Below are 11,460 nucleotides of genomic sequence, written 5' to 3' on the forward strand. Positions count from 1 at the left end.
AAGGAAGGATTTAAGCCCTTCAAGCAAAATAAACTTTTCGCGACAAAATAAATTTTTAGGCAATATCATTTACTCATTTTTAGTGACCATTTTTTTTATCACGAATTATCTATATGCGTGTGTTAACGAAAATATTTATTTCGTTACAAAATGTTGAATATTTTATGATGAGTTACTATTTTTGTTATAGATGACTTTTAGCGATGGGGCATTGGCTACACACATAGCAATGAAAAAAAGACTACGAATGTGGCGATGAAATTTTTTTTTCCACAAATACTTGAAGCAATGAAATTTACTTTTTAGTAATAAATATTTGTTTAGCTAAATGTATAAATTCTTGTAGTGTATGTAAATACTGGGCTCGGGCCATCTCGATGTAAACCTGAGCCTGGCTTGTTTTGGATGCTTTGGGCTCCGGTGGGCTGGGCAGGCCTGTCGGGATTTGAACAGGTCCAATCCCCAAAGAGGTAATGTTAGCTACTCTAGCATGTCACTTGTGGTCATAAATACTTCAGCTAAATTGACGTTACTGAGAAAGGAGTTAGCTCGAATCCAAAGGGCATTAGAATGAACGAAAGACAAATTTGCACTTACACTACTCATTTGTACTCACTGGCTAGCTAGTTATACTTACATTTAAAGAGGGGTTGAGCATAGATCTCTTGAGGTATTAAGAGATGCTTACTCTGGTGTAACTAAATGAGCCTGGGGTACAGAAATACAATGTGTTCACTTTCTTTCTTTTATTTCTCGAGTTGATGTCTCCATCCTATCCGTAATAGGTTTCTAGTTTGGAGCTCTTAAGTGCAGGTGTATTCATCGATCACACGACCCATTTATTGATATGAAAAGGATTTAGGATTTGGCAAACAGAGGCATGGTTATGCCCCATTATATATGACTGGGAGTTGCCAGAAACAAAGTTTGGGCACACTTAAAGGCATGCCCAAGACTACTTCAAACTTTGGTTCTTTTTGGAGTTATCATATGGTGATAACCACTTATGTTCCTAGATATAGTTATAGACGTACATGTCTCGGCAAATTTTATTTTTGGGTACCATGAAAGCTAGTGGCGTCCGCAATATACGGAGCGCTGAAGTCTGGAAGAGGCTCATCGGCCATTGACCATTCCGAGGTGCTTGTTGGCTAGCTCTGGGAATGGACCCGGTGGAACTGTGGAAGTGACCCAGGTTAACCCAACTCAAGTTACTGATTGGATACTTTGTTACGTGCTGGGATCCTTGGAAGCTGTGGATTGGGTTCCAGTATTGATTGATCTCAACGTGGCTCAAAAATTAATTGAGATAGTACTTGGTTTCAAGAGTAGAAGGTGAATCGGACATGTGGGTAAGGAATTCTATCTGCAGATACTCGCCCACACGTCCAATTGGCCTCAGTAGTTAAAGCAACAACGTATATCCCAAAAAAAAAAAAGGGAATCCAAGGAAAATGCCTGTTATAAAATTAAATTGATCTGGAATAGAACAATTGAGAATGCATTACAAAATTAAATTAGATTAGGATCATAAGACTCGATAAAACATGTGTTACTAAGTGGAGTTCATGTTTAGGATCTAATGCATACCAAACTTTTGAACTCAATAATTGAATTCCAAAATTTTTTACAGCAATATCAATTACATTTTATTTAAATTAAGCTACGGGATCAAAACACTCAAAAAAACTTGTATCATAAAATTAAATTAGCATATACTTTTTTCTTTTTTTAAAAAAATATTCTTAAAACGTAATATAGCAATGTAATAAATTATAATAAATAGAAGGCTTCAATAACCAAATATATTAAGCAATAAACTGTATTGATGGACTTCTGTCATTAATCTAGTATTATTAATACTAGCATTTATATGGCAATTAAAGAATTGTGCACTAGCTAAGTTATATTAAGCCATAAACCTTAATAATTATCCAGTCGGTCATCAACATCGTCATAATTAATATTGATCCCTTGTAATATTTACTATACAGTTTTTTCTCTCTTTTCCAACTTATTTTTAAAATATCATATAGAAATCTAATAAATTATAGTACTAAATATATTAAGTAATAAACTTTAATGATCGCTAAGCAGAAACTCCTAATCATAAATACTAGCATCATTAAAACCAATCCCATGAAATATGCAGATATAACTTTCTCCTTTTTCCAACTTGTCCTTAAAATACAATATAGCAATCAAATAAATTATAACTTTCATGATGGTTGAGCATATTAATATCCGCGAATGGAAAACTCTTCACGTACTTATCTATTGCATATTAAGCAATGAATTTTAATAATAGTTGAGCATATTAATAATGGTGTTATTATTGCTGGTATCCATATGGTAACAGGTGAAATCTGCATAAATTAAATCTTCATTTTAATTATATATATAATATTGGATCCAGAATTAAAATATTTTGATAAATATTGACAAAGTTATATTAGAGCAAAGATCAGAACATTTGACCAACAAATGTCACAAAATTGGATTGTCCATAAAAGCCACCGAGGGACAGGGTTGGTTACCATACCATTCCTCTCTATATTGAATGCAAACTCTCTTCTCTGCTACCCCCGTCTCCTCCAATCCTTTTTTCTTTCAGGTTATCAATCATCTTTCTTTTAACTCACATTTGTTGACCAATGATATCCACCGATACCATGGTGTCTGATCACAGGTTCTAACTTGCTGTGCACCCAATACCTATCCAACGCCTTCTACATTCTAGGAGCATTTTTTTGATTTGCACTTTCTTTGGCAGATTCGGAAGGTATACTGAAATTAGTGTATTAAGAGAGAAAAAAAATGAGGAAACCAAAGGGATTAGATATGACGACTTCATTGTTTTCCTATTGTTCCATATCATCCATACCCAAGTATCTTGTAACAAAGAGATTGGCTATGGAGAGTGAAACACCCATGGCTGTCTCTTGTTGGTGCATGAGAAGGTGCTCTCGCTCAATCACAATGGGGTCCACCATGAAACTGAAATATTTCGCTTCTCTGGCTCCATACTGAAGGTGAGACTGGAGAAGAACAGACTCAAGGCCCTGTCACTGCAACTTTTGGTTCCAACATTAGAAACTAGGTCTCCCATCCTTAGATGAGCTATCTTTTGGCAGGCAAAGGGTTGAAGGGGAGGATGAGCATCCATATGGACCAGCCTGCACCAAATAACACCAGAAACTGATTCTTCAACACATCTCTTGAGACCAAATGGAGCTCTTCCTCTCCGACGAGTACAACTGCACTCAGTTGGAACAATGCTCAACTGTTCTACATCAAAAGAAAGGAGAGGAGGTACCCTGAATTCTAAGCGCACATCAAACCATTTTGGTTTATTGTGAAGTATTGTGAAGTAAAAAGCCTACTCGGTGTCACTAAACTCCTAAGAGGATCGGAGTTGTATCTTTCGCACGAAAAAATGTATTCACCTTCCTTCGCACAAATCTGCTGTTGGATCACACAAATCATCTCAACTCTCAAGGTGCTCCAACTCCATCCATCTGCCAGCACAAATCTCAGAGCGCCTAGTGAGTGATCCACCAGTGAATTGGTGTTTTAAAATTCTATTTTATTTCACTTGATTACCTCCCAAAGTTTCCTCTTTTTTTGCTATTAGAAAAACCAACAAATAGAAAATGGATTAAAATAAAAAAAACAGCATGCCAAATTTACCCTTTCTATTTTACAAAAAAAAAAATACAAGCCAGTTAAACATCGTGCACAACAAATTAGAAGAGTAGTGGTTCAAGCAATCTTGAACAGTAATATTACAAGCAATCATCTCATATGAAAGGCATGCCGCCTGTCTCCTCTTTGATTCACACGCAACTCCGGTGACTTTGGCTTTGTTGTTTCCTTTGTGGACCTGGAAAAAGGAAAAAAAAAAAAAACATTACACCATTGCATGATCATCATAGTCGGAGAAAAAGAAAGACAAAATAACTGCCATATAAGTAAATTAAGATGACTGCATGGATAAGATTGCTCACTTTTGTGGAAGGAATGGATCGTCGAACTTTGGAAGTGACCTTGCATGGGGCACCATTGTCCTCCTCAACTGTTTCACTGCTTTCTCTTCTTCAATCTTCATGAGTTATGACCATTTTTCGACAAGAAAACGTAATCATAAACCAAGCACCAACCAAAAACTTCAGGAAGTTATATAATTTCAAAAATCCTTACCATTTTTGCAGTTTCATACTCCTCCCTCATTCTCTTACACATGATTTCTTTCTCTTTTATCTACATCAAAAGTAAGAGAAATGTTGAGATTAGAATTAGCATATATGTTGATTATCGAACATAAAAAGAAATGGGCATGGAAGAGAGAATACACTGAAAATTAGAACATAAAAAGAAATGAAAGCATTTATCCTAGGTATTCAAATAAATGGATAAAATAATCAATCTAAATGAAAGCATTTACAATACATGTAGACTTCATTGGGACAATACATTCAAAATGTAGCTGGTACATTATGTTTGTAAGATGAGACTTAGATAGAGAGAAAGAGAGGAGTTAGAACTGCGTAAACAAATTATACTAGCCCTTCCAGTATCTTGCGTACCTTCTTATCAAACTCTGATCTCTGCACGGCCCTATGATCTGCATGGTAGACAAACTCCTGGACTTCAGTAAGAGGCTTCCTCTCTCTTTCTGGTAGTGGAACAGGGTCACTGGCACAACATTACAAACAAAATTTCAGTATTTCTTTGCGATGTATGTATGAACACTAAGGAAAGAATTACTGATATTTACTCTCTCATGATAGGTTGTGCTTTAAATCTTCGCCTTTGTGCCTCTTCTCTTTCCATATATTCCTTCTCTTCCAGCTTCCTCTGCAACTCCACTTCATGCCTTACTAAGCTCTCTAATTGAAAAGCCTCGGGCTTTGTACACTGCTTAGGCTCTGGTTTTGGAGGTATCTAAATATAAAATGAAGATAAATAAATATATGAAGAAAGGAAGAGGCGCTCTCTAAGAATTGCTTGCAAGTCATCAGCATAATAATTTTATTTACCACTGGATAATCTGTAGTGTATGGATATGGATTAGCCTTTGGAACTTTAGCCGTCTCCTCCTCCCACTGTCTCTGTAATATCTGCAGTGCAAACTGCCTCTCTTTTTCAAAACCTCGCTCCTTTAAGAAATTAAAACAGCAACAACGTCAGTTGTTTGTTGAATTCAAAATGAGAATACAAACACTGAAAATACTACAAGCTCTGCGAACCTCTGTTTTTAGACGAAAAGGATTTGGTGCTGTGATTCTGGGAACTTGCTTGTCATGTTGAGAAGGTTCGGAGTGCAGTGAGAGCTGGAAGAAAGAGTTGTAATTAAATTCATTGACAAAAAAATACTTCAAACTGTAGCAATTGTAACTAGGAAAAACTCTGATGTCTACCTTGTCAAAGAGCTCCATAACAGTTGCGGGAGGACCCAACCTATCATTTGTTGCAAAATGGAATTCCTGAGGGGTTGTTATTTGGGGCTTTGGATTAGAAAACAAACCGATATCTCCTTTGCTCTCAAGTATCTGCATGAATTTTTTCAGATGATAATTAGTAGCAGCTTATTGATAAACTCATGAATGAATATAGGACAGCAATTAAAAACCTTTTTATTAAGTGGCCGGGCCTTGAACTTTGGAATCTTTTGAAGTTCCTCTAGTTCCAATTCCTGAGAACTTTTGACTCTGCTAATGTTTCGAGAACACATGCATGAGATATGACATGACTAAAGTTTCCAGTTAATGGAAAATCTAAATTCAATAACAAATTGTGTCAAAAGGAACATATAATGCATACTTCGGAGGTCGTGCTCTTAGTGATGTTTCAAGAAGGGGTGGCCTAGGTGCAGTAAGTTTCAAGGGTTTGCTCTGACTCTGTCACATAAAAATGATAGTTTTCCATGATTAAAAAATTAATGGCTAAACAATCACCAGAAATCAGAAAGTGAAAAGCAGTAGTTCTACCAGGGAGGAAGCATCGATTGAGGAGATTGTTGATGATGTTTCAGCATGTTGATTCGCCCTCTCCATTGTCTTCAAATGGAACTCCTATGCAAAACAAAACGATAAACAATTAGCATGCTAAGAGCTGGCTTTTTAGCAACCAATGGGCCATCAAGCAAAATAGTCACCTGAAACTCAGGTGGTTGTGGAACAGTTCTGGGCAAGGCAGGGAGTGAAGGTGCTTCGAGAATCTGGAATAAGAAAATCATAAGATTAATCTTTGGAGCTCTAATAGAATAAATGAATGAATGAAACTAATGAAAAAGCCAACCTTCTTGTTTACAGGTCGAGCTTTGAACTTAGGAATCTTTGCCAGCATCTCTTCCTCTAGCTCTGCAGAGCTTTTCACCCTCACCGCACGAACTCGGTAAGCTGTCTCAAGTGCTGGCTCCTTTGGCCTTGTCAAGGTAAGTCTAAGCCTCCTCTGTGCCATTGAAGCTGTATCGTCCTGAACAGTCCAAGCATCATATCAATTGTTAAGCTTCCACTGCGATAGTAGCTAGTAAATTAGATAACGGTCAGAACTATTTAAATATTCAGCTGGAAGTACAAAGTACAAACAAATGGTATTTAACTTGATATTCTAAATGGAGCTAGCTTTTAGTTTCAGATTTGAAGGATAAGAGGTATGTTTTCTCTGAGGTCCACTGCCAATATTGATCATGCCAAACCGCTCAGAAAGTTAAAATTACAACCAATAGGAAAATAATGAGGGTCATGAAAGTTGTTAATGACAAAGAATAAATGAAGCACCAAGGGATGGTGCCTGCAAGATCTTCTAAGGTCCATCATCAGCCAGAGACACTATGATTTCTCAACAGTAAATATTATATTCAAATGGCAGTAGTAAAAAGGCTATTCATTTTCATCGACAATTACTGACTCTTAGAGAATCATAAATGAGTAGAGAAAATCTAAAGATTCAAAAGAGATGTCAACAATCTATGTGTTTGACAAATGGTTCAGTCGTTGGAACTAGAGTAATGCCTAAATGATAGTAAACCGACCTTGCTATTACTTTTTTGATTATAACTACTTCCAAAATATATCCAACACATTTTGAAGATATGAAGCAAGAAGAGAACATATTAGAGTAAATAAATCATTTTTCGATTAAAAAAAAGCTGTAAGATAGAAGTAGTTATTAAATAAAAAATAGAAATGAACTATGCAGTTCTCTCTTGTGTGCATAGATTGTATTTATTTCAAATGACAAAAAAAAATGCTAGAATAATATGGCCCACAAAAAGACAGAAAGAAAAAGAAAAAACAAATCAACTGAGGTCTGCAATGTTGAAAATGTTGAGAGAAATAAACTATGCACTTCGAAATATGCAATCAAATTGTTAAAAGCTAATAAAAATAGATAGCAAGGAGATAGCAAAATTAATCAAGTTAGGTTGCAGGCAATGAAGATACCTTCAAAGCTCATTTCACATAAAATAACTTCAATTAAAAATGATAGGGCAAAGCCTGTAACTAACATGTGAAAGTGATCCATTCTTAGAGAGATCTAAGTCTCTTGTCCTTGACTGGAACTTTTTAACCAACTCTGCTGTAGATATGAATGGTGTTACTTCCTATTTCATAACACACATATTTGTGAGTTTAAAGTTCAAAGCAGTAACGAAATATCAGGCTATGTCTATTGACTGGTATTAAATGTTGCAAAAATAAGTTACATCAACATACCTTCCGCAGTGATGAGTCATCATGACAACCTCGAGCACCAGATGAAAATATGTCAGTGCCACCTGTTAAACCTGGTCTTGATTTGTGGGGCAACACTCTGGTTTTGACATTGAGTATCTGAGGATAATAGTGTCGGAGCAAATTTTTCATCAACAGTAAAATTAAAAACCAAAAGTTCCAAAGTTGAATAGAAAAGGTGGTCTCAAATAACCTGTCTACATCTTTCATCATCCAGCTTTTGCCTCTTTATGGCTTGATTTTCTTGAGCAATATCAGTAGCCATGGCATTCTTCATGTTAACACTACCAGGACACCTACTCAAAAAAAAAAAGGAAGCCAAGTTATAGAGCCTCAACCAAAATTCTTTTGTATGATATGTGTACTAACTAAACACTCACTTTGTTACACTCCTTGGTTTGGTGCATTTTGAAGACTTGGTTTTAGGCTTTCCAGCAGATGGCTTTTTAACCAGACTTGCTATATTTTCAGTTGTCAAATTCTTTGTGCTGGTGGGTGCTCCTCCCTTCACAGAAACCCTCTGTACTTTGGGAGTGCAAGCTTCTATAGTTACTTGGTTCTTTACCCTAGCCGGTGCTATTATTTTCATGGGAACCTTCTGTGATTTTGGTGCAGAATCTTCAATAGCTGCATCCAAAATTAAGGACAAAAGAATAATTAGTATGACAATAACACAAGCATATGTGGAGAAAGAGGGGGAAACAAAAGATTGATTAAAAGTATAGTTATTTCAACCTCCAACTCTGGCCCCATTTGATGAAGGAGGAACATGGAGCTCAAAAGAAGGGATGTCTTCCTTGCTCAAATTTTCCACAGGAGCTAAGGAGTCACTACGATTATCACCAACAGGTAAACTGTAACCAATAAATAAAATAATCAAATTACGTGAGACTGGTTTGGGATTTGGAGTTGGAACCTACTAATTAGATTGGAAAACCCAAAGAAATAAAAACCTTTTCTCTTGTTGAGGGAGACTGCTATCTTCAGAAGGTAAACTGTAACCAATAAATAAAATAGTCAAATTACGTCAGACTGGTTTGGGATTTGGAGTTGAAACCTAGTAATTAGATTGGAAAACCTAGTAATAAGAACCTTTTCTCTTGTTGAGGGAGACTGCTATCTTCAGAAGGCTTAACCTCAGAAAACTGAAAACCATGATAGTCATTAGAATTCGAAACAAGAGAGTAAATAATCCTAGTTACAAAATTAACCGCTTTAAAAACAAACTTCCAACTTACAAACTCAAAGGAGTTCTTCTTCCCATTCTTTTCTTCTTGTTGTTGCCTTGATTTAACTTCTGGAGCAATATCTCGCTCCTGCTCATGTCTGGACGGTTGAAAAGAAGAGCAATTGCAGTTTAAGATAGAAACATATCAATAGAAACAGAGAGAGAAAGAGAGAGCTTGTCTATTAACATGGAATAACGACACCCTAAAGACTAAGGATAAACTAGCCCACCTGATTGTGTTATCTGCTGGTAACATTGGATCTTCTCTTTGATTACTAACTTCGGCTGGTTCTTGTTCCTACCATCAAGTAAAACAAGGAACATGATTCTGAGTAGCATCTTAAATAAAAAATTCGACTTAATTCACTTAATTAAGAAGAGGGAAAATGATGGACTAGATCAAAATCACCTTCTGGACTTCATCAACATTTCCAAAGTTGCAGAGCGTCGCGATTTTAATGGATCTTCCCTCTTTGATTTTTGGCATGAAGGCTAAACCAATACAAAGAAACATAACTAAAACATAGATTCCAATTCAAAGCAGAAACTAGAAAAACAAGACGACAAGAATCTGAAGAATGGCTTCCCTCTTCCTGAATCTAAAATAAACATAACCTGTTAAACAAAAGAAATCTGAATGCCCCCTCAAGATATCATACCATAAAGAAGACACCTTCCTCACTGATCAAAACCACAAAGCCCTAAAACCACCATGTCCCCGATCAAGAATTGGGGATTCTTCCCGAAGGAATGGGGGGTGTTGGGAATAATAAAGATCCTCTTTTTCTCACCATTAGAGACACAAACCAAAGAAAAAAGAGGAGAAATTAGCCAAGAAACGTACGAGATGGGGCGTAGCTGATGGAGGTCTCAAACCATCGCTCGGCCCTTCGGATCTCCTCCTCCGTCTCCTCGTTTATAAAATCAAAGAACCGTGGGGCACAGAACTCATAGGCCTCGTCTATCTGGATGACATCTGCGCCGTCTCCTGCTCCTCCGTTCGGATAGCTTGCCATGGGATATTTCCTTCTTTCTCCTATATCCCAGTGGAACAAGAAGGGGCTTGTAGGGTGGTTAACGTGAGAAGATTTAGTTAGGGTTTTGGTCCAGAGTGCGGAAGAGGAATCGAAGCGCTTTCTCGGTTTTCTTTCGTGGGTGCTGGTATTTCGAAGGTGGACCGCAGATAGATAACGTTATAATTCCCAACGGTCGGGAAATTTTGAAATTGTGGGAGGAGGCCATGGTATGAAGAGGGCTGCAGGGGAGATCGAAGGGTGGAAGGAGCGGTTAACGGCTATATTCGTGTGGGGCCCGTTTCCATTTTCTCTCGCGCACGTGCCAGCGGCATCCAACTCCCATCCGTTTTGCTCTTCGGCTAGAACCAATCAGATGACGCTTGATGCTGGGAACGGATTTAGCTTTGGATCTCGTAGCACCTATCAACATTGATATGATCACATTTTAGATGTGTGTTAAATCATAATAGATATAAACGAACCACTTAAATGGTTGAATCATATTAGTAGAAGGTTTGTTGAATTAAGTGGAGCTTTCTAATCTGACTTAATATCGGAGTGTGGGGGTTATGTTTGAGCACCTTACTCTAAAACGTCGAGGCATTGTCTTTGCAATCAATCAAATATGTTAGTTCATAAATATGTTCACTTTCACACACTCGCTAGGGGTGCAAATAGGTTGGGTCGGTCGGGTTATGAGTAACTCTGACCCAATTTGGTTTCTTGTTCGGATCCTAATTTTGGACCCAGACCCGATCCGAACCGTGGGGTCCGTCGGGTCCATCACTACAATTTTTGACCCAATGGGTCATTTAGGTCGGGTCGAGTCCATGTATAACCCGGACCCAACCAAAAAAATTCGGATCCGGATCAGATTCGGTTCAGGTCAACCTCTCAATGGCTTCAGAACTTATGTTTGTACCTCCACAGGCTGTAGCTCGCAGATCCAAAGAATTTTACAAATTTGGGTCGAATCGGGTCGGGTCAAGTCGTATGATTGAAAACCTAAAATTATCTAAATTTCAAATGGGTCAGGTTAGGTCGGACTTCAGTGAATCCAGACCCGACCCAAAAAAATAAAATGGATCAAATTTTAAGACCCGATCCCACATATCCTCCAAAATGGGTCGAGTCGAGTCTAAGCGGATCGGATTGGGTCGAGTCAGGTCACGCATCAACCCAACCCATTTGCAGCCCTAGCACTAGCTTGCAGTTAAGCATCAGAAGCCTGTGCATCTTGCTGTGTAAGTGCAAATACTCTTCCTTGAGTCTTTGGCCCCTGGCTTCCTTCCAGTGCCTGAGTAGATCTATTCTCGTTTCTTTGTGGGCAGTCTGCAATTTTATGACCTATCTTACCACATCTAAAACAGGCACCGGTGTTCCAATGGCAATCCTTGTCAGCATGAGCCTTACCACATCTAGAACATTCATTGATATGCACCTGCTTAGTGTTGTCACTCGTTGATTTCTTGTTTGA

General features: G+C 37.7%; 1 protein-coding gene across 6 annotated transcripts; it reads right to left on the bottom strand.

Annotated features, from left to right (window-relative positions):
• Window positions 1-3,664: 3,664 nt before the first annotated feature.
• Window positions 3,665-10,225, bottom strand: LOC103721945 (protein TPX2-like). Of its 6 annotated transcripts, none has more exons than XM_039131834.1 (24): window positions 9,812-10,225; window positions 9,377-9,459; window positions 9,198-9,265; window positions 8,978-9,065; window positions 8,832-8,884; window positions 8,693-8,734; window positions 8,475-8,593; window positions 8,120-8,357; window positions 7,933-8,035; window positions 7,722-7,838; window positions 7,514-7,609; window positions 6,301-6,477; window positions 6,158-6,220; window positions 5,991-6,074; window positions 5,824-5,900; window positions 5,633-5,714; window positions 5,421-5,552; window positions 5,250-5,333; window positions 5,040-5,159; window positions 4,778-4,944; window positions 4,587-4,695; window positions 4,201-4,260; window positions 4,008-4,102; window positions 3,665-3,883 (listed from the first exon to the last, which is right to left on the bottom strand). In XM_039131834.1, the coding sequence occupies exons 1-24, from the start codon at window positions 9,981-9,983 to the stop codon at window positions 3,796-3,798; spliced, it is 2,517 nt and encodes an 838-aa protein (XP_038987762.1). In that variant the 5' UTR covers window positions 9,984-10,225; the 3' UTR covers window positions 3,665-3,795. The 6 variants fall into 6 exon arrangements, with proteins under 6 accessions (XP_038987762.1, XP_017701865.2, XP_038987761.1 ...); XM_017846376.3 differs by having other exon boundaries at window positions 5,633-5,711; window positions 8,120-8,366; XM_039131833.1 differs by having other exon boundaries at window positions 8,120-8,366.
• Between the last annotated feature and the right edge of the window lie 1,235 nt (window positions 10,226-11,460).

This window comes from Phoenix dactylifera, chromosome 11 (assembly GCF_009389715.1).
Source record: "Phoenix dactylifera cultivar Barhee BC4 chromosome 11, palm_55x_up_171113_PBpolish2nd_filt_p, whole genome shotgun sequence".
NCBI classification, from domain to species: domain Eukaryota; kingdom Viridiplantae; phylum Streptophyta; class Magnoliopsida; order Arecales; family Arecaceae; genus Phoenix; species Phoenix dactylifera.